At 36.9% G+C, this 24,248-nt stretch overlaps 2 protein-coding genes across 5 annotated transcripts in view; one reads left to right on the forward strand and one right to left on the reverse strand.

The window, feature by feature from the left end:
- Positions 1-1,717, forward strand: part of Il7 (interleukin 7) — a 39,533-nt gene extending 37,816 nt beyond the window's left edge. For 2 of the 3 annotated variants that reach the window (XM_036179776.1, XM_036179775.1), the window contains 2 exons: positions 250-381; positions 1,583-1,717. In XM_036179776.1, coding sequence (XP_036035669.1) covers positions 250-381; positions 1,583-1,690 — 240 coding nt within the window. In that variant the 3' untranslated portion in view covers positions 1,691-1,717. The remainder of the gene's footprint in view (positions 1-249; positions 382-1,582) is intronic. The other variant, XM_036179777.1, reaches the window with a different exon arrangement.
- An 8,948-nt stretch (positions 1,718-10,665) lies between these two features.
- The window catches only part of Zc2hc1a (zinc finger C2HC-type containing 1A), a 42,841-nt gene continuing 29,258 nt past the window's right edge, over positions 10,666-24,248 (reverse strand). Inside the window, exons 8-10 of one of the 2 annotated variants that reach the window (XM_036178486.1) lie at positions 23,007-23,123; positions 19,932-20,039; positions 10,666-12,994 (exon numbers count right to left, since the gene is read on the reverse strand). In XM_036178486.1, the coding sequence (XP_036034379.1) occupies positions 12,829-12,994; positions 19,932-20,039; positions 23,007-23,123 (391 nt within the window). In that variant the 3' untranslated portion in view covers positions 10,666-12,828. The remainder of the gene's footprint in view (positions 12,995-19,931; positions 20,040-23,006; positions 23,124-24,248) is intronic. The other variant, XM_036178485.1, reaches the window with a different exon arrangement.

Below are 24,248 nucleotides of genomic sequence, written 5' to 3' on the forward strand. Positions count from 1 at the left end.
AAGCCACATGTACAGACTGGAGAAACGGCTATTTCAAAGCCAGATAATCATTAAACCAGACTCTAGGCACTTCATGTGCTCTGTCTCCTCAGAGCCAAGCAGTTTCATTCTGTTACTCGTCAGTCACGTGATTAACCAGAAATGAAAGCTGGGTTGGAGGTGGGGTTTTACAAAGAGACGGGGCTCCAGCTTTATGTTAACTGAGAAACTGAAATTTCTTACCGCAGCCCTTTTGGATTCTTTTCTTAGGAAGCTGCTTTTCTAAATCGTGCTGCTCGCAAACTGAAGCAGTTTCTGAGAATGAATATCAGTGAAGAATTCAATATCCACTTACTAACAGTTTCCCAAGGCACACAAACACTGGTGAACTGCACAAGCAAGGTAAGCATGGGTTGTGAACCAAAGGCATGTTGACTGGGAACCAAATATACTCATTCCTGTTTAGGATGCAAACATTCTCTGGTGGTCACCTCTGCTGTGACATCACTCTAAGTGCTGCTGATCACTTCAAGTAGAGATGTATTACCTCACTCTCCAAGGAAGCCTCAGCTTTTGGAAAGCTGGTCTTGCCCTGGTTCCAAAGTCAGAAAGCCCATTTGAATCTGCTTTAAAAGACTAACCAGTCTGGGACATTGAACAATGAGTATGCTGACTTGTGGATAATGGATTCTTCCCATTATTGATGTTTAATCAACACATAAATGGAAGCATAAACATTCTTTGTTAGTAGTAGGTGAGTTTGCATACTCTAGACATTCCAGCTCAAAGTATAAAATTCAAAGTACACAAATATGTGAGCTGGACACAAAATAAAAATGCCAAGGACCTGTGACCAAGAATTTGAAAAGTTTATAATATTTTAATCTCCAGAATCTGAGAGACAAAAGGAATGTTTTTTTCTGCCTACTTTTTCCATGTCATGTATTATTGTACATCACTATTCAAGGTGAATGGTCAGGCCATCTGCTCACATATAAAATTCTGACAATGCTCACAATCCTTACAGAAAATGATGGGGTTTCTGTATATAACCTACACATATCCTCCTATATACTCAAAATTGCATATAGGCCTCTTAAAGTGCCCAAAGCAATGGAAATGATAAGCATTTAAAAGTCCTTAATGAGGTGACAAAAATCAACTTATGAGGCAGGTGGCAGCCATACTTTAGTAAACACTAAGTTTTTGCAGCAGACGCTAAGGTTTCAGTTGAATCAGACAAACTATTATTAATCTAAATATTTTCAGTGTTAAATTTTTTCACTAAAATTAATTTTTTTCATATAAGACTTTCAATTAAATTATGTAAAATATATATCATTTATGGGCGTCCACTGATGCAAGGTGAAAATGGCAGATGATACACTAAGCTTAAGTAGCCTGGACTTTCCTATCAGTCAGAAATCATAATTATCACAATAGCTCACAATAGATCATAGTTTTAAGATGTCATGCAAGAGAGTCTTCATTCTGGTATACTAAATATTAGGTATAATCTAATATGATGAAAAATAAAATGCAAATATCTGGAGACATGATATATCAAAGAATTAAATTAAATCTTATGAATTTATTTCTCTAGGAAGAAAAGAGTCTAAAGGAACAGAAAAAGAATGACCCATGTTTCCTAAAGAGACTACTGAGAGAGATAAAAACTTGTTGGAATAAAATTTTGAAGGGCAGTGTATAAACATAGGACGTGCAATTGCAGTCTCCAAAAATCTACCAGTTTATACATTTTGAGGAAATGAAATCTCCTCAGAAGTTGCTGGATGCCTTCTGATCAAATGACCAGAGCCACTGGGAAATCCACAATGAGGTACTAGAAAATGGACACAAACAATTTGCAACTGAGTGCTGCAGTCAGAATATAGATATGGACATATATCAGCTGCACTGATGTTGTAAGGGAATCATGTTATCCGCAATACTTTTTAAACCTTTCCAAATATTTCAGAAGATATCAAACCTACAAAAATAAAACCTACGAGAATTCATCAGCAAAATGATGTTATGGTCCACTGGGCATCAGTGAACAATCTGAAGAGTGGAACTGTCGTCTTGGATGCTGGAGATGCTGGAGGGCTCACAGTGATGGATAATGCTCCCGAAAACAAGTCATATCTTAAAGCAGCAGCAGCAGCAGCAGCAAAAATAAAAAATAAAAAAGCCTAAGGCACTTAAGATAGATATCAAGAAATGTAGTTAAACATGAATGTATAACACATATCTTCAGTAAAGAGCATAGCACATATTTTTAAATAAAAGAATTTTTAAAGACAGAAAAGCACTTAGTCCAAAGATATTGAACTTTAGTATTCAGTCACTTTTGTCATTTATGTATACTAAAGCTTGTTTAACTGAATTTTCAATTTGGGGAGTATATTTTAAGATAATAATATATGTTAGACTTTTAATTAATGTATATATTTAATTTTGACATTACCTTTATATAAAATATTTTCATACAATACTACCAATCGCCTACTTTGAATAGTTTCTCTTTTGAAAATAAATGACGTACGCATTAACACTGTGAGGCTCACTTAATCTCAAGCGTTCACTGTGCACTGCCATTTGATTCTGCTGTCACTCAACACACACCATCAACACACTAGTACCAAAAGCCAGCATGACACAGCCCCTACAACTAGGTTCAAAGAAGAAACTCCAGTTTCTAGTTTTGCAATTGTCTCTCATTTGTACCTCAGGCTGGCCTTGAAATTATGATGCTCCTGTTTCAGACTGCAGGCATGAGCCAATATGTTCAGCTAGGAACACTATTTTTGTTACATTAAATGACTCTATTGAAAAGACACCTCTGTATATTCTATGTATACACCTGTTTAAATCATTTGAAAGGCCTGCAGTCTTCTTTCAGTTTTAAGGGAGAGGAACACTACCCTGCAGAGGCCAAATTTCTAAAAGAGGTGACAGTTTGCTTTGCTGAACTCACATTCTTCTTGCTCTTCCCAGCCACTTCAGCATGTAGCTGTGGGCTGGATGTTTGTATGTGATCTACACATGCTCCAGGGCCATTCTATGTGGGATGGCCATGCCTTCTTGCTCTTCCTCTTCCCCAACCCATATGGACTTCATCCTCAATGGTACAGACAGCTGGCATTAACACAGTTTGGAGAGAAGAATTGATTGTTTAAAAGTTTGTTTCATAATCACTGTTTGTCAAAACAAAAACAAACAACAACAACAAAACCCCAAAACCAGTTCTCTCAAGCTGTCAGGAACAAATTATACTTTAAGAAATTCAGTTTCTTAATCAGATTCTGCTAAGTGGGTTATGTTTCATGATTAAATAGCATCTACTACAGGGTAATCCTCTACCTTGAAGAACTGGTAGAACTGATAAGCCATTAGCTAGGGACCTGAGGGCATTTGCATCTAACAGTCATCTCTAAACATGCAAGATGTCTGTAATGCTCCCTATCAGCACTGAAAAATATTCTGATTATGGCAAAATAAAGTACAATATTTAAATGCTTATTAACATTTCTTCTTTGATTTTTATTATTTATTCACGAAAGACTTGAACTGTAGGTAAAATTCTTGCTCCAACAGTTCATTCAACATGTGTGCTCTTCAGCCTACAGATGGCCACTGTGGGACTCTGATGTGAACTCTGATGGGACTGCAGATTCAGCCTCTGATGTGGAAAATGAATTTAGTAAGTCCCTGTGGATTTATACAAGTACACATACATATCTATACTACAACATATGTATATGTTCTAGTATACATACACACACACACACACACACACACACACACACACACATCTATGTGTACAAACATACAAATACACACTCCTATTAGTTCTCTTCTTTTGGAGAATCTTAATACATACCTGCTCAGTTGTTTCCTAGTTGCAAATTCATAATCTTACTATAAGAAAGGAAAGATAGCTAAGCTGACTATGATTTAGAGGCAGTGAGCTAATCCAACTCAGAAAATTCACCAAACACAGGAGGATTTTCAAGAGACTAGCCATAAAAACACAAAATGTTCATTATAAATGGTAACAAAATTTAAGTTTAAAATCTATCACATAGCCAATCTTTTTTACTTTTAACTATTACTTAGGGAATGTTTAATTTCTTATATTGCTTCTTGTCTTCTACTTAGATATTCATAAAGTGAGTCTAGGTCTCTTATCCATAATGAGGAGCTCCCTGGTAACATCATCAGGGAGAATCAGTTATTCTACAGACACAGGAAACTATGGCAATACTTACTAAATGGACCAAGAGTGTCAGAAGGGCAGAAATGTCATGCTCATTTAATTGGCGTTTTGATTTTATCTTATAGTACATTGTATCCTAAAATTGTTTAATTACTTTGAAATACTAATTAAGTGGCATCTTTACAAACAGCTGAGACAGTAGTGTTTAAAATAAAATTTAAAACTCCTTTCTTGTGAGGTTTATATGACAGTTCCCTATACGTAGTGTAAGTTTGGGGAGACTGCTAAACAAAATAACTTTCTACTTTTTAAAGTATATTTCTTGACCAAAATAATTGGGAGACAAAAAAAATAGCAGAAAAAAAATTTTGAATTATTTCACAGCTGCACAACGTGGTCAATAGAAGCAAGACAAACACCTACCAGCAATTCCAACTAAGTTTAAATCTTATTTCAAGTAGAGTAAAATTCACTTAGAAGGAAAGAATAAGAATATGACAAATCAAAAAACAGACTGTTTAGAAGTTTCTTGAGTAAAATTCAGAAAAATTTCATTAGATATAGTACTTAGGTTTAACTGCATTTTTCACAGTAAATTATTGTAAAAACTACTTAGCTTACCCAGCTCACAAAGGTAGCATTTATAACTATGCTTTAATTCAATGGAGGAGTAGCAGTTTTAGATAGGACAGTCACACTTGATTCTGACAACTATAAAGCTATTTGTATCATAAAGAGTATAAACATACTACATACTCACTTAAACAGTCCGCAATGTATGAAATTTAAATAAAATTCACCACATATTCTAGTAGAAGCAAGCAAAATATAGGAAAAAATGTTTCATGTCTATTGTTTGTACTGTTTTAACACATTTGGAGTATTTTATGCACAATTTGAAAGCATTTTTCTTGGTAATTAAATACAAACTTGCTCCTTTACCCGTCATGTTCATGCACAACTAAGGTAAAACACTAAAGCAACAGCCAGCTGGCAACATTCTGGAATGGCGTTTTGCTAGAAAGTGTTGAAAGGCAATATTGACTATTGCTGTAAGTTACTCCCCTGGTGGCGCTCCAAATGGCTTACATTAGCCTTTTAAGGTATCAACATAGAGATTTCTCAAAGTAACACAAGCACCAAAGAATTACTCATAAATCCCTGAAATTTCATGTCTCAGAATCAAAACCCAGACCTTTAAAACTGGAGGCTAGGAATTGTAAATTATACAAAAGCACCCTCTAGTGGCAACCAAAGCAGTACACATAGAAGAGAAAGTATTTAAATAATGAGCATTTAAATATTTAATCATAATGTTTCCAAGTAAAAATAAAACGAGTGTTCTACCTCTGACTTTAAACTTTTCCCAGATATACTCAATAACACGATCCATTTAAAAAATCAATTGATCTTAGTACTGAAGATATATTTACCACATAAAATACATGTATGTTCAACATAAATAAATAGCCAAGTGTTGTGATGAAGTCTGTGTTTTTTTCCTATTAGATTTTTTTTTCGAAGCTGAGGACCAAAACCAGGGCCCTGTGCTTGCTAGGCAAGCACTCTACCACTGAGCTAAATCCCCAACCCCTCCTATTAGATTTTTATTGTTTGAGCTTCTATTCCTAGTGAAAAAGCATTCATTTTTAGCTTAGGAAAAAACTGAATACAAATGAAACATCTAATAGCCATATTTTCATTAGATACAACATTTATCTTAAAATTTAAAGTATGGCCTAGTCTTTACTCATTATATTTTCCATTAAATTATATAGTGTTTACCTAGAAATATTACTCCTTTCAATTTCAAAACTTCATTAGGTATAAAAACAGTATTTCTAGACCGATCTCAATCATGAACATTAATGCAAAAATACTCAATAAAATTCTGTCAAACAGACTCCAAGAACACATCAAAACAATTATCCACCATGATCAAGTAGGCTTCATCCCAGGGATGCAAGGGTGGTTCAACATACGAAAGTCCATCAATGTAATACACCATATAAACAAACTCAAAGAAAAAAACACATGATCATCTCACTAGATGCAGAAAAGGCATTTGACAAAATCCAACACCCCTTCATGATAAAGGTCTTGGAGCAATCAGGAATACAGGGAACATAGCTAAACATAATAAAGGCAATCTACAGCAAGCCAACAACCAACATCAAATTAAATGGAGAGAAACTCAAAGCAATACCACTAAAATCAGGAACAAGGCAAGGCTGTCCCCTCTCCTCCTACTTATTCAATATAGTACTTGAAGTTCTAGCCAGAGCTATAAGACAACATAAAGAGATTAAGGGGACACAAATTGGAAAGGAAGAAGTCAAGCTCTCCCTATTTGCAGATAACATGTTAGTATACATGAGTGACCCCAAAAATTCAACCAAGGAACTGATACAGCTAATAAAAACCTTCAGCAACATTGCAGGATACAAGATCAACTCAAAAAAATCAGTAGCCCTCCTATATACAGTAGACAAACAGGCTGAGAAGGAAATCAGAGATACATCACCCTTTACAATAGCCACAAATGATATAAAATACCTTGGGGTTACGCTAACTAAGCATGTGAAGCACGTATATGACAAGAACTTTAAGTCCCTGAAAAAAGAAATTGAAGATGTCAGAAAATGGAAAGATCTCCCATGCTCATGGATAGGCAGGATTAACATAGTAAAAATGGCGATCTTACCAAAAGCCATCTATAGATTCAATGTAATTCCCATCAAATTACCAACACAATTCTTCGCAGATCTGGAAAGAATAATACTCAAATTCATATGGAAAAACAAAAAACCCAGGATAGCCAAAAAGAATCCTGTACACAACCTCTGGAGGCATCACAATCCCCGACCTCAAGCTCTACTATAGAGCTACTGTAATAAAAACAGCTTGGTACTGGCATAAAAACCGACATGTGGACCAATGGAATCGAATTGAAGACCCTGACATTAACCCACACACCTATGAACATATAATTTTTGACAAAGAAGCCAAAAATGTACAATGGAAAAAAAAAAGCATCTTCAACAAATGGTGCTGGCATAACTGGATGTCAATGTGTAGAAGGCTGCAAATAGATCCATATCTGTTACCATGCACAAAACTTAAGTCCAAGTGGATCAAAGACCTCAACATAAATCCAGTTACTCTGAACCTGATAGTAGAGAAAGTAGGAAGCACTCTTGAACGCATTGGCACCGGAGGTCACTTTCTAAATATAACACCAGTAGCACAGACACTGAGAGAAACAATCAATCAATCAATGGGACCTGTTAAAATTAAGAAGCTTTTGTAGAGCAAAGGACACAGTCAACAAGACAAAGCAACAGCCTACAGAATGGGAAAAGGTCTTCACCAACCCCACATCTGACAGAGGGCTGATATCCAGAAAATATAAAGAACTCAAGAAATTAGACATCAAAATGCCCAACAGTCCAATTAAGAAATGGGCTATAGAACTAAACAGAGAATTCTCCACAGAGGAAGTTCAAATGGCTGAAAGACATTTAAGGAATTGCTCAACATCCCTAATTATCCAGGAAATGCAAATCAAAACGACTCTGAGATACCACCTTACACCTGTCAGAATGGATAAGATCAAAAGCACAGAAGACAGCTTATGCTGGAGAGGATGTGGAGAAAGGGGAACTCTCCTCCACTGCTGGTGGGAATGCAAGCTTGTACAGCCACTTTGGAAATCAATATGGCGCTTCCTTAGAAAACTGGGAATCCATCTCCCCCAAGACCCAGCTATAGCACTCTTGGGCATATACCCAAGGAATGCTCAATCATACCACAAGGGCATTTGCTCAGCTTTGTTTGCAATAGCCAGTACCTGGAAACAACGTAGATGCCCTTCAACTGAAAAATGGATAAAGAAAATATGGTACATATACACAATGGAGTACTACTCAGCAGAGAAAAACAATGACATCATGAGGTTTGCAGGCAAATGGATGGATCTAGAAAAAATCATCCTGAGTGAGGTAACCCAGACTCAGAAGGACAAATACAATATGTACTCACTCATAGGAGGATACTAGATGTAAAACAAAGATGACTAGACTGCTACACAACTCCAGGGAGGCTACCTAGAAAATAGGATTTTAGGAAAGACCCAAGGATCACCCAATGACAGAGAAATGGATGAGATGTACATGAACAACCTGGACAACAGTGGGAGTAATGAAGGGCTAATTTTGAGGGAAAGAGAGCTTAGGGGAGCAGGAGATCCCAGCTGGATCAAGAACAGAAAGCGAGAATGAGGAATAACAGACCATGATAAATGAAGACCACATGAGAACAGGAATAGGCAGAGTGCTGGAGAGGTCCCCAAAAATCCACAATGATACGTCCTCTGTAGACTGCTGGCAATGGTCTAAAGCCTGATCTGACCTAGTCCGGTGATCAGATGCCTAAATACCCTAACTGTCGTGCTGGAACTCTCATCCAATAACTGATGGAAGTGGATGCAGAGATACCCAGCCAGGCCCCAGGTGGAGCTCCAGGTGTCCAACTGTCGAGAAAGAGGAGGGTCTGCAAGAGCGTGAATTGTTGAGACCAAGATTGGAAAGGCACAGGGACAAATAGACAAAGGAATGGAAGCACATGAATCATGAACCAAAGGCTGTGGAGCTCCCAACTGGATCAGGCCCTCTGGATAAGTGAGACAATTGAATAGCTTGAACTGTTTGGGAGGCACCCAGTCTGTGGGACCAGGATCTGTCCTTAGTGCATGAGCTGGCTGTTTGAAACCTTGGGCTTACACAGGGACACTTTGCTCAGTCTGGAAGGAGGTGACAGGACCTGCCTGTACTGAATCCACCAGGTTTAAATGAATCCCCAGGAGTGCCTTGATCCTGGAGGACATGGGAATGGAGGGGAGGGGCTGGGGGAAGGTGGGGGTGGAGGCGGGAGGGGGGAGGACAGGGGAACCCATGGCTGATGTATAAAATTTAAAACACATAATAATAAAGAAAAAATCAGTATTTCTATATTTTTCAAAACTTGTAAGAAAAATGCTGCCCCTCCCCTTGATACTTGCCACCTGAGGCTGCTGCAGCAGGTGAGCGAGCCTGCTGTAAGAGTGAGAGAACTGCCCCTGCCCATCACCAGCTGCAGCACACAGGATGGCAGCTGAGTGCTGTGAGGTACTTGTACACTGTGTGAAGATGTATTGCTGTAATTGGTGTATTAAAAAGCTGTATGACCAATAGTCAGGCAGGAGGTACAGGTGGAATCTCCAGAGAAAGGAAGATGAGGGGGAATCCAGACGTGCACGAGAAGCCAGGAGACACGGAGATGAAACAGGAGGAACAAGATGGGAGAGGTACTGCCATGTGATAGGACACAAATTAGTATACTAGGTTAACTTAAGATCTAAGAGCTAGTCAGAACAAGCCTGAGCTACAGGCCGAGCTTTCATAATTAAAGCGAAGTCCCTGTATCACTCTTTGTGAGCTGGCTGTCTAAAGAAAAGTAGTGCTACAGCAGGACACCTTGCACACTAGAGCTGACCCTGTTGTCAGGCATGGGTGAGCCGGGCCTGAAGAGCACCGTTCCCCACCAATTACTTGCCACTTGCATCAGGAGAGCCAACCTGGGGGCATGAGAGTGAAAGAGTTGGCCCTGCCCCTCAACCAACTGCAGCAATCCAGACAGTGGCCCTGTAACTCGACTGGGCAAAACAGCCGAGCTGGCACTGAAGGTGTGAGTAGAGGCGGCAGGCTGGACCCAAGGGTGTGAACAGCAGGTGAAATGGCCCTCTCCTTGCTGTTTGCTACATTGGGTGAACTAGCAGAGGTAGTGCTGGAAAGCTCACCTGGGAGGTGACGCTGAGGGAAAGCTTGCAGGCTAACCAATCCAGGCACCACCTAGGCCCAGAACCAGGACTGGAAGGTAGCCTATCCCAACACACACTACATCTATGAACTGCTGGAGCCTGTGAAGGGGCTGGACCTGCAGACCCAAAGCTGCAGGATCTCCATGGCACAAGCAACAATAGGATATCCCAGAGGAGTCCCAGTGAGGGCCCAGTGTCAATAGTGTAGCTGAAGCCAGAGGCCTCAAACCAGACCAATGACTCATTGCAGTGAACACATATAAGCAAAGATGGACAGACTAAAGGGTATACTGTGTGACTCACTGGGCCACACTACAGCTTCCATGATGAGACTTTCTTGTTTTGACTTTTAAACTTTGTTTTTTGGGGAAGTTGCAAGGGCAGAGGGTGGAAGCAAGGGGAAGGGGAGATGAATGGGATCAGAATGTACGATGGGAAATCCACAGAGAATCAATTCAAAAGTTAAAAAAAAAAGCTTGTAACAAATGTTTACTTAAAGCCATAAAACGGCAATTAAAAAACTGTATTATTAAAAATGTATTTTATAAATATTTTATTTAGTCTAGTTTATTTCTATCATTATAAAAGGTGTCAATAAATGTAACAAACAACAATTTATGTTTTGTCTTTATTGATTCAAAATGAATATATCATTTATAATTTAAAAACAGTGAATAAGAGACAACAGCAGTCACAATGGCCTTATTTGTTTCAAGTGAATAACTTTCAGAATAATCTATAAGCAATATTCCATCTTAATTTAACCTTACAATCACTTTTCATTCTATCACACTCGCAAATAATTGTGCAAATAAATAAAAAAGAATGGTGCATAGGAAGACTGCTAAAAACTATTGCACAACACATCAACATGAGAGGAAAATATGGACCACAGAAATCTGTTAAAAATTGTAACATTTCAAATGAGTATTTCACCACCTTACTGTCTACAGCGATCGCTAGTTTCTGGAACTGATTGTGTTTGATTAGCTTCTCTCTCCATAGTATGCTTTTAACACTGGCCACTGCAGAAGTCAATGACAAACATGTCTGTTTATTTCAAAACGATTTATCCACCCACTCGTTAAGTAGGATAAAAGATTATGTAAGTTAAAAATACAATTGAAGGAAATAGTGCTCATTCCTAGGTAAAGTTGGATTAAAAGGTCTTCATATATTTATAACCAATTAAACAAAAAGGAATTACTAAAATGAAAATCTAAATTGTTTTATTAGTCTTCTAAATTCATTACTACTTATTCAAGCTGACTACTTTTGAATTTATCAATATAAGAGGGAAAATCTAATAACAAGAAAGGAAGTATTAGGTGAACAAAATGACAACTCATTAACACAAGTTTAAAATCCCTCCACAAATTAAAATAAAATAGAAAGAAGTAAATAAATTTCAGAAATGAAATTCTAAGCAATTAATTTCTACCTCCATCCTTAATCAGGAACAAGAAGCAAGGCAGGAACCACACCCCCACAAAAAATGCTATTGGTACCCTTGTAAGGTAAAGTTCAGACTGAACACTATCACTACAGGACTGAGGAATGTACTCTGCCGAAGCGGCCTGCCAGTACGCACTGTGACAGCGAAAGTAAGAATGATCAGAACGTATGGTAGTCAAGTGTAATATACATGTTATTTCAATGGTAAGCACTAAAGAAAATAGGAATAGGAAAACTAGATAGTCTTTCAATGTACTACTAACTATATGAACCATGAGGAACTAAAATCAGCTTCGCCTGCATGCTCAGAATTAATGAGTACCACAATTATTATTTATTGGTCAGGGTGATTTGTTTTAAAATGCATTAATTTCCTATAAACACCATACACAAATAAAATGTTTAAACATGTAAGACTTTACAAAAAAAATACCTGTGTACTTAAATAATTTTATATTTAATACTGCTAAGACTGTAGTAGTAAACTAAAACTACTCTTCAAAGGAGTTATGCCAAAAGAAGGAAAAATAAAATCTCAGAACACAATTGGAAGTGGACAGAAAATGTGTTCAAATAAGATGGAGGTAAATTAATCATTCAGTTTTAAGCAGAGTAAAATACATTTATATGCCCAGTCATTTCTGAAAAGGAGATTGCATAATTACATGTTCACAGAATGAGTATATGTTTAATAATTTAATTAGGTTATATAATTAATAATCCATGAAGATACCAGCAATATGGACCTCAGATTTTCCTTTTCATCATTTTTTAGGAATTTAACACTAGTTGCTGAAGAGTTCAGCTGGGAAAATGACTTCACCTCAACTGATAATGACTAAACAACATTCTCTTAATAGCAGAAACTCCAGTATCCCATTCTCCTGTGATGCTACTGGCCACAGGCACCACCAATGTCAGCATCTCTTGTGATTCTTGTTCAGAGATGTGGTTATCCTAAAGCTTGTAAGGCTCATCACTAGAGTAGGAGTGCTTGTGCAATTACACTAATGTGTTTAAACAACTGAAGAGCAACACCCAAGACTACGATCTCATATCAACTTAAGTTTTGATGCGTACTTAAGTATTTCCTTGAATGCACAGGCTGAAGAAATCAGATTTATTATATACAGAATATATATACATACATATATATATATACAAACACATTTATAGCCAAGGGATTATGCTCCAAAGACTAAGGGAAAGGGTATTGTAAATAGCTTTAGCACAACATAACTAGAAGAAGTGCCCTGGGTGTCAAAGCAGCAATAATCATCAAATTCTGAGCCTCGCCCCTCAACTGGTGAGATTCTGTTCACAGAATCATTCTTCGAATGCCACATTCACAGCAGAACTTTGCCCACTCAACAGGGTATTTTGTCCCACACTCATGGCAGAATTTTGGTAAGTGTCCAGATGAATTTCCCTCAATGCCTTTAATGTTTCCACCATTAACTGAAGATGTATAGTCTCCATCTGGCCTACAGAAGTAGAGAAAGAAGTGCAGGAATCAATTTCACTTACACTAGTAGTTTTAACATGACCCAATAAATAACAGGGAGTAATTAATATACAGAAACTAAAATCTTAATGTGAACTTTAATAGACCTCTAGTTCAAATTATAAAACGATCTCTGGGCACGTACAGTGAAACACCCCTGTCATTCCAGATGTGCAAAGGTAATGGAAGAAGGCTACAGGCTGCTATGCACTTAAAACTCAAGATAAAAACGAAGCATTTCACGGTTTCTTGTTTGTTTGTTTGTTTTTGGTTTTTCGAGACAGGGTTTCCCTGTGTAGCTTTGCACCTTTCCTGGAACTCACTTGGTAGCCCAGGCTGGCCTCAAACTTATAGAGATCCTCCTGGCTCTGCCTCCCGAGTGCTGGGATTAAAGGCATGTGCCGCTGCCGCCACCACCACCCGGCTTGTTTTGGTTTTTAAAGACAGGGTTTCCCTGTAGCTTTGGAGCCTGTCCTAGAACTCACTCTGTAGACCAGGCTGACCTCGAACTCACAGAGATCTGCCTGTCTCTGCCTCCCAAGTGCTGGAATTAAAAGTGTGCTCCACCACCGCCTGGCTTCTCCTGTGTTTTAATACTCCACATATACTCTCCTGATTGTAGTCCCAAGAGGAATAGTTTGTAAAATCACTAAAGTTATCCCAATGGAGACACACACACTGTTAAATATTGAGTAAATTACAGCTTGGTATAACCCTTACAAACCACAAACACAATATTAAATGAATTAGGATGTATATACAATATTAATCAAGGGAGAGTAACAAAGGAAAAAAAACTAGGTTTATGCCAGTGAAATATATAATTAATTCAAAATGTAAAAAAAAAAAAAATCTTTAAATACCCAACATGATCACCCATTAGTAATACTTCATATAATACTAAAACTTCAATTCTGCTAGATATTACTAAATTCTGTACATAACTGCTGGTCAATGCATGCTCCAACTAGGAGCACACAAGGTTATTCATTATCCCATTTCCTCCTATCAATGTGTTAAGACATTTTCTTTGGTTCATCTTGTCAGTATAAAATGGCTACCTACCTAGTTTTAATATGTGCACATTCCTATTTGTAAGGCTAAATATCCTTTCACATTTCTCTGGCATTGATATTTCTTCTACTGGCAATATGCTGTTCCTGTCCTCTATTCCCACCAAGCCACAGAGTTATGAATTTTATCGGTTCACCCTTACTATTGTATTTGTAGCAAATCCCCACATATCATAGTCAGTCAGGCAAGTCAACTCAGTGACCACGGGCCTCACGTGGCCCAAGACAAGGTACAAATGGGACCCGACGCAAAATCAAAAGCTTATTAAAATATTGTCAGACTTCAATTTTGCATTTTTTGGTAAGTCAACTGCACTGATCTCAAAATTAAACTTTGTAGATGACAACACAGTGACACAATGTCAAAGGCTTGGGCACATGTGGCTGTGAAGAGTAAGCTCCTCTCCCAATATGTTGTGGGGTTTCAATGAATTTCAGGCTTTTGCTGCACTATGTATTGTTTTTGCTTTAATATGGTCAAATGTATCCTTTCTATAAATCAGTATTGATTAAATTATTCAAGAAATCCCTTCCTATATCAGATAATGACCTCCTGTCTTTCTAAAATCGCAATGGCTTTACTTTCCAAATATAGGCAATTAGTTTAGTAGCAATTAACTTACTGTTTTGCATGTGTACATGTGAGTGTATAGGGTGTGGGGGAGAGGGGGAGAAAGAGAGAGAATCAGTGTACATACTCAGGCACGCATATGCACAGCAAGGGCTCTAATCACTGATTTTCTCCTATATGGGCAAATTTGTTAGTTCCTGAATACTCTACCCTAGACATCTGCATTGCTTCCTCTGCAGTGGGGCAGATTCCTAGCCATCCATGTGACTAAGGCCTTTCCCTCTAATCGTTTCATTCTATTTGTTTATCCATGAATCAATACCAAAGTGTATGAACTACTGTACATCATTCACAATATTGTTTTTTGCCTTGTCCTGGTTAATTTCAGACCTTTGTTCTTTACACATATTTTCAAAATGATTAATCAAGATTCATGAATTATTTGAAAATGATATTAATATGTATGTTAATTTAGTGACTGGTACTGAAAGCTTTTCAAAATGGATTTTTGGTATTAAATATTCTAAGGGTAGATTATATCTACTTATATATTCTTCAATATCACTGAAAGTTTTAAATTTTCTATGTCAAAAAATTTTCATGGTCTTGTAATGTAAATCTGTGTATTCAAGCGGGATTTTTATAAAAACTATATTTCCTGCTTGTTGCTGAGAAAAAGACTGTAATAACATCTAATATACCAATCTCTAATCAGAAAATATACAGGTATTAATTGTGATTTACTCAATAATTGGTCTTTTCAATATATATATATATATATATATATATATATATATATATATATAAATACACACACACACATATAGTAACAGATTTTCACTATAATCTCACATTTCTGGTTGTTTCACCAAGAACAATTTTGAGACTGTACACTGTTATTTTTCTAAGAAAAGAAATATCTCAGAAATCTTGGTCTGTTACAATCATGATTGTTACCCCCTAAGATGTGAAAGTATTAAAAAAAATCAACAAGAAAGGTTCTGGCTTCTTCTTAGGTATCAATCATTTAAGAAGAACTGCATTTCTTACTGGGAAGTTTCTGCTCCTGCTTGTTAGTATTTCTTTTTCTTTTGATTGCCTCTCTGGGTATGACATTTGTGAATACTAAAGTATATGATACAGATATGCATATAGTTTTTAATGTACTAAGTATAAGAGAACGTTAATCCTACTTGCAACCTTGATTCAAAGAACATGGAGATATACATATATAAATCTGTATATATATCACAGTAAAGCCGTATTTCAGACCTCCAAGAACGAGGTTCATGTCTATGACATCTGATATACATCAAGATCCCAGCAGAGACAGACAGCATTTATTCAAGAATCTAGATGGGAGCATAATAATTCATGTGTTTCACTGTTATTCACAACCTGTTACATGAAGCATCATTCTTAAAGCTGTCTGTGGCAGACGTACAAATGCCCACTCTCTAAACCAGATCTCAAAATCTATCACTTCAGCTCTAGGAAGTCCCAACAAGATTCTGACAGGCAGCTAAGGCTGAGGACAAAATCGAGGATTTGAACCTATCCCTGAGTTAAATCAAAATTCTGGAGAATTGGATATGTTACACACTTGAGAAAAAGCATGTAATATACACTTATGACACATACATCACAACTATGAGTACATCACTGAGTATCATGTTCTTGGCCTTCAGTGAAACAAACTATGAAACTTGTCCCATGTTTACAGTAAGGATATTACTTCTGATTTGGGACACAAGAAACTCTTAACCTTTTCTTTTAATAATGTGTCTGGGTTTAGAGAAGGTAGAGCTGTGGATATCGCTCTGTGTAAATAAAATTCTGATTGGCCAGTGGCCAGGCAGGAAGTACAGGTGGGACAAGAGAGAAGAGAATTCTGGGAAGTAGAAGGCTGGGGAGACACCACCAGCCGCCACCATGAAAAGCAACATGTAAAGACACTGGTAAGCCACAAGCCATGTGGCAAAGTATAGACTAACAGAAATGGGTTAATTTAAGATAGAAAAAGTAGATAACAAGAAGCCTGCCACAGCCATACAGTTTGTAAACAATGTAAGTTTCTGTGTGCTTTCTTGGTTGGGTCTGAGCGACTGTGGGACTGGCGGGTAAGAGAGATTTGTCCTGACTGGGCCAGGCAGAAAAACTCTAACTACTAATGGCGCCCAACGTGTTGGCAAGAATTTCCACCTAAAACCTGAGAAAAAAGATTCTAAAACGCAGCTAAAAACAGCTTCCTAGTTGTGTCTCTCAAGTTAGTGGCAGCCTGCCGGTTTGAGCTACTATGGCGGGTTCCTGGCGTGTGCGTCTGACCTGCAGTGTGGCGGGAATGAGGAGTCTACAAGGGCGCTTTACTCTGCTGCGTGGTAGATTTAGCCTTTGCTAGTTAAAAAAAAAAAAGTTTCTGGGCTATGAACTGCTTTGATAGAACTGCTTCTAGACCCAGAGCTGGCGGTAAACTGTACCACCACCATGTTGGGAAACTGAGGTGGGTGGAGCCAGCAGCCACAGTGGCATTTCAGTCTTACAAAGATGGATATTACACAGAGAATCTGGTTTGTCTTGTCTTTGGGATTTTTAACCACAGAAAAAGATTTGATCATAAAAGCTGTTGAGTTAAACAAATATGTAAATTTTAAAGGTACCTTGACTTCGAAATTTGGATATAAGGATATGTTGCTTTGGAAAGGAGTCTCTGCTTTTGTTTCCACAGAAAGCCAGAGGTTGTGGATTTGTTCCAGATTAAGATACATCAGGTTTGATCAGCCAAGACCACCTGAAAGGTCTCCGATGACACCATGGCCCAGATGATCCGACATCCAGAATGGTTTCAAGGCAACTGGCTCAGAGGTTCACCCTCACGGACTACTCCATAATCCTAAAATTTTCTTTGTGTCCCCATAAGATACAGCGCCCCCCTCCAGCAGGAAGTAGTCAGAGAAACTACGCCCACATTCCCAAAATTATCAAGCTGGCTTTGGAGATGGAATTGGCTCACTCCTTCTCTAAACCCAGACACATTATTAAAAGAAAAGGTTAAGAGTTTCTTGTGTCCCAAATCAGAAGAGCCCTCTGATGTGGGACAGAGAAAAACCACTATTTTATTTAAAACAGGTTGATTAAAAATGCTATCTCTTTCTAAAGATAAAATGGGGATATGATATAGATATGATAGGATAAAAGGGTAGATTAATGAACTTACTTCTAAAGAACAACAACTCATTTAAAATGTTTTACATTGGTATAGATTTTAGTCTATTGATACAAACTTAAAGTTAATTTTGTTATACTGTGTGCATATTTCTACTCATGTTTAAGGTATTATGTTTATATAGCTCATTTAAAATTATAATGGATAATTAAAAATAGATTAATAATTAGTCATCTATGATAATCATACTCATAGCCATGTTAGTTAAGTCTTCTAGATATACATAGAGATATTTCAGATAGATAGGTAATCTTCAAATACTTCAAAGACCTACAGAATATGGCATTTAAAATACTTTTAAAATTAAGACTTTCTGGACAGTGAGACATGTCTGCTCCTGGCAACACCGATTTACTTCAGAGAGGAGGATGGGCATTGAAGACACTTCATACGGAGTTTATCTTCACCTTGGCAAAAATAGCCATTTGGGCAAGAAACTGTTCTTGCCTGGACCGCTCGATCACCTGGACACGCAGGACCCATAGAAAGGTGACCACTGAACTTTGCTTGACAAAATGGTCCTTCAGGTTCCTGCTTCGCAGAGGAAACTGCCAGACATTCTACAGGACACTGAGAGAAGTGACTGAGAGACTCTAGCCCTGTTGGCTGAAGACAAATGCCCCAACTTTACAAAGGAACATTAGGTGACTGTTCAGGCTGCCAGCTGTCTCTGTCTACTCTTGCAAGACTCCTGAAGAATGCTTACTTCCTTCTCCCGGTTCTCAGGTAATATTATATCCTTCTGAGGTCTTTGATGTGGTTGAAGACTAGATAGTTATAATTTCCTCAGTTATGATAAAAGATAAGTTAGATATAAAACCTTGGACTCACAAATATAAGATAGGATATCTTCTTTAATACTGTAACTGTAATTCTTGCTTAATAACTGTTTTGTTATATGTAATTTTACTATGTAAAAGTTAAAACCTTCCTTAAAAAAAAAAAAGAAAAGGGGAAGTGCTGTGGATATCGCTCTGTGTAAATAAAATTCTGATTGGCCAGTGGCCAGGCAGGAAGTACAGGTGGGACAAGAGAGAAGAGAATTCTGGGAAGTAGAAGGCTGGGGAGACACCACCAGCCGCCGCCATGAAAAGCAACATGTAAAGACACTGGTAAGCCACAAGCCATGTGGCAAAGTATAGACTAACAGAAATGGGTTAATTTAAGATAGAAAAAGTAGATAACAAGAAGCCTGCCACAGCCATACAGTTTGTAAACAATATAAGTTTCTGTGTGCTTTCTTGGTTGGGTCTGAGCGACTGTGGGACTGGCGGGTAAGAGAGATTTGTCCTGACTGGGCCAGGCAGAAAAACTCTAACTACATATTACTGAAGTTATTCATGGTGTCACCCAGGCCCTTCCTCATAAAGGCCCTAGGAGAGTTTTTAAGACCTCGGACTAAGTACACTTTTTCAGAGAAAACGTAGTTTTTACTTTATAGACATTATGAACCATACCTCTACTGGCATTGTCCTCTCACTACTAAAAATCTCAAACTCCAGTTTGTAGCTCATGGCTCACCTGTAGACAGGGTCTCATGACACATCTTATGGACAAACTTGATATTAACTTTCAAGTTATCTCTTAATTATGACTTTTCCATTTTTCTCTCTATCTCTGCATTAAAAAATAATGTTAATCTCTCTGTATGTGTGTCTATGGGCATATATTTGTTTGTGTGTGTGTGTGTGTGTGTGTGTGTAGTCTTTTCAGGAAAGGCTTAAATATCAAAATATGGAAAATTATAATAGTGATATTCATAAGGTCTATTTGCACAGTGGATACTGCACTTGATATTTAAACACGCAAGAAAAAAGAAAAAGAAAAAGCTAAATAAATGCAGTAAAACTGAACATGGACTATTTGAGTATTTACAATGAAAAAGTATAAGAAAACAGTATTTATGCCTCAACAATTTCTGGTCCATTTGAAAGCTACATTGAGTTCTCCAATAAAGGAAAACCAAATCATACGTAACATATTACCTATCATTGTATAGAGAACTTAACTGCAGACATTAATTTTCATTCTAATTATTAGCTAAACATACCTGGCTATGTAGCTCTCAGTAAACGTTTTTCTTTTGTTGGTAAGCACACCTGCCCCAGAATTTCTTGCCAAGCTAGGAGGTGTAGTATTTCGAGGTTTGACGTTAGCTCTGGAAGAGAGAAAAGTGACAACATGATGAAAACGTACAGAAACCAATGTTTCTTGATTGATCTTTTATACCAGTAGAAAAACAGAGGCCGCAGAGAAGTCCAAGAGAACCAATTCCAAGTATTTTTATTCTGAAAACAAGCAGTATAATGTGTTAATGATACATTGTATAGCATTACTTTCCTAAAATACAACATAAATCAAAATATTACTTATACCTTATAAAAATTTTCATTTTAAAAGCCTAGTTAAAAAGCCTCATTTATAATTGCTCACAATATGGACACTGTTAACAGTTTATGGACAACTCCTAAGCAAACATTAAACAATTATTATCGCAAGCCTAAAAATACAGAATACTGTTAAAATAAGAAAATTTGTTAGCTATTTTAAATGATAATATTCATTTCTATGAAAGTTCTTAGAATGACTGAAAATAAATAAAGATTTAAATTCAGCAACTGCACAGACTGAAACATCTGATATAAGTGAGACTTGCTACTTTGAATTTCCATTTTTAAACTTCAGATTTCTGAATTATAATATAACATTAGCAGGAGAGGCTATGGGATTTACGTAAGTTTAGATTAAAATTTCACTGTTAATGAACAACTTGGTAACGACAGTTAAGGATAACTTGAGTTTCCTCATTGGTAAATTGATCATTTACATTACAGAAAGGTTTGAAGGTATAAATTCATATAAAAAGGCAGCATGTTTATTATACTACTACTACTGATATCATCACCACAGGTTAACTTTTAAAAAAATGTTAAAAGGCATATTTTTACTATATGTACACTGGTGTTCTCCTGCTTGCATGTGTGTAACGATGTCAGACCCCTGGAACTGGAGCTACAGGTGGTTGTGAACTCTCATGTGGGTATTGAACCTGGGTGCTCTGGAAGGGCAGGCAATGCCACCTGCTGAGCCATCTCTCCAGCTCCACATGTTCACTTCTAATAGTTACTACTACACACTAAATACATTTCTGATTTGCATAAGTTTATTTAAGTCTAATAATTTCATGATGATGAGTTAAAAGTGACAAAAAGCCCTTGAGTAACTTAACCAAAGTGACTTTAGTAGTACGCTGCAAAGTCAATATTCAGAAAACCAAGAAGGCAGCAGTCCTTCCTCTTCTTTAAGGACTAAATTCATTCAGCAAACAAGCAATTTTGTAATATAAATGGAAAAAAACGTGAAAATTTCTCTAGCAGTTCCCAATCTATGGCTGAAACTCTTCCTACTCTCTCTCTCTCTATATATATATATAGTAAGGTTGGAAGCATCCCTAACAGGTTGAATAACTACTTCCAAAATAAATGCATGTAATAACTATTCTCCAAATACTCATTATACTAAATATGAAGATACCATTTCCTTCTATGTTGACATTTTGTTTTTGAGATATTGTCTAAATATATTGTACCACATAACTAGCTTGGAGAACCTGTGTTTAGAGACTGTGTAAGCTGTAATGCTATCATGTAGCCAGATTAGTACCTGAATTTAGTGGATAACGGTACAAATCCTATATTCAATACACAATGCTACAATTCAGAATGGTTGCTGAGTAGTTACTTCTCCAGCAAGCAGAGAAACACATTGGTACTCTGAGGAGACAGGCAGCTCTTCTTCAAATGGTCTCCCGAGGCTTATTCTATTAGTTTTGTAAAGTGGAAGTGGAATCATGCCCTTCTAAGTTGATCTCTAAGTAAAGAAAACTGTCAGAGTGTCATTCACATAGGAAGTATAGTTCTTTCCTTTTCTTTTTAAAAAGATCTGCAAGTATTGCCAGGTACACTATTACCTTCATATCATGTGTCTAAGATACAAAGCTAAAAATACCTTGAATATCAACTATAAATATATTAAACATTAAATGATTAAACTTAAAGGAAAATATAAGATTATCAACCCAAATAGCTATGATACTATACACCTATTGTTCTTCTAATATCGTCTCTAAGAGATGAAATCTGTCAAGAGCCATTCTGAAGCGACTGGAAAGACCTATCTGTTGCTCACATACTCGAAACATTTTTCTTCCTGGCCACAATCTGGTAAGTATTTACCCTAAGTCTATACATAAACTTAATGTGCTATTTTTTTCATCTTTTTCCTAGACAATTTCCCCTGACATCTGCATCAATTCAAGGCTCAGAACACAATGTCTTCCTTCTACAAATGATCACTAACTACTCAGACTCAATCATGCTATGTTAAAATCTTCTCCTGTAACTGTTTCATTGCATACATAGTTGAATTTATCAGTACATTTTATGATGAAAACTAAGTAGGATGTACTGTTAATTTCATTAATATTTTAAAATTTTAAACAGATATTCATTTCTTACATCATAATTTCATAATTTATGAATGAGGACTAATATTGATAGATATTGAAGTCCAAATAGTTCAATCCTCAAATCTCCTGAGTGCTTTAAGAGTGACTGTGATTGCCACTGTCCGTGGCCAGGAGGGGAAAAGAGACAGGTGTGTTACCCAGCAGTTTCACACCTCTTCTATGTACCTTGCGGAATTCATAAACAACTAAAAAGGGCTATGAATCACTTGACTGCTTGTCTAGGACCAATTTTCCTCTAGCTATATTTCATCATCTGCTTGACTATGTAATTTGCCCTATACACTTCTTTGTAAGGCTACTATCCCCAAAAATATTTAGCATTCACAAAAAATAACTGTTGAAGGTAACTGCTACAATACCTTATAAAATTAACATTACACAGAATAAAAAGCCTGATCAATATTAATTTGAATAGAAACACTTAATAATAATAAAAAAAATATTTTATAGCTTATAAGCCACTTAGCACTAAAATGACTTAAAATGATTAAGGTAAGATCACTTTTACTTAAAGAAGAAAAATTATAGTATTCTGTAATGTGAAGCCTATAAGAAATATCTGGTAAAGACCAATCAAACTGCATTATAAATACTTACTTGTAAATTGGTAATAACTCATGTCTTTTGAAGGCACTGTCTGACTTTGTATCATTGTCATACAGCCTTTGCACATGTCTTCCAGTTCGGAGTGGAGGGCCTAACTTGTCCATCTTACTATCAAAATATATAAAGGTGTACCCATAAGGAGACTGCTACTGGTTGCTTGCCTCTAAAGAATTATGTAGACATAAGGATTATTTTTCTTCAGAAAAAGACATTCTGGTTCACTAGACACGCACCCACTTCCCTTAAATGACTGCTGACCAGGATAACGGCACATGTCACAGACTTCGGAGTTCACAAGTGTCCATCATTAGACTAGCTCTCACCACTTAGGCCACCCTGCCTCTTTCCATGCAGCATCAGTATCACATTTACCCAGAGTGGAGAATAAACCAGGAAGCAACGGTCTGTGTGAAGCTAGATATGAACTCCAAGCTATTAGTCACAGATAACACAATTTTCATTTTTCCTTAAATGGAAGAACCTTTCTTCTTTATTATTTTATTTTATAATTGTCCTTGAATTTAAAAGATATAATTGAATATGGAATGCTTACATATTTACCTTATCTTACTTTCCAATAAGGAATGAGTTTGTTTCTGAAATATATGTAGCAAAACATGGTCATTCTAAATATCACAGGAAAAACCTTAAACAACCACACCATTGTGAAACCTTTTAAACCTAAAGGATACAATATCTCCATCTAGTGGATACTAGTGCTAACTGCAGGTTTATAGGGCACTTAATTGTTTTACATTAGCTATACAGTATCACCAACAAATATGCACTCATGGCAGATAACAGGAAAATTAGCAAATTAGAAAAATTCTCTCAAATGATTGGTAAAAAAACATGTCATCTTTAACATTAAATATATTCTTGAGCTAGTATGGAAGAGCATGCCTTTAATTCCAACACTCCAGAGACAGAGGCAGGATGACTACCATGAGTTCAAGCTCAGCCTAGTCTTCACGAGTTCTAAGCCAGTCAAAACTACACAGTAAGATTCTGTCTCATATATATATGAACATACATATTCCTTAAAAGAGATATCTGCTCACTCACTTTTTGTTTTTTACTCATTTAACTCTGTAAGCCCTAAAGACTGTGTGATGTTGTCAGACACTGCTAACTTGAGTGAACAGAGCAATAAACCAAAGAGCTGATGCTTGTTTTTAAAGATGTTAGTATTGAAAAAGGATTTGTTCCTCTTTCCAGAATGTAAGGGTCTCT

This window comes from Onychomys torridus, chromosome 2 (genome assembly GCF_903995425.1).
Source record: "Onychomys torridus chromosome 2, mOncTor1.1, whole genome shotgun sequence".
Taxonomy (NCBI): domain Eukaryota; kingdom Metazoa; phylum Chordata; class Mammalia; order Rodentia; family Cricetidae; genus Onychomys; species Onychomys torridus.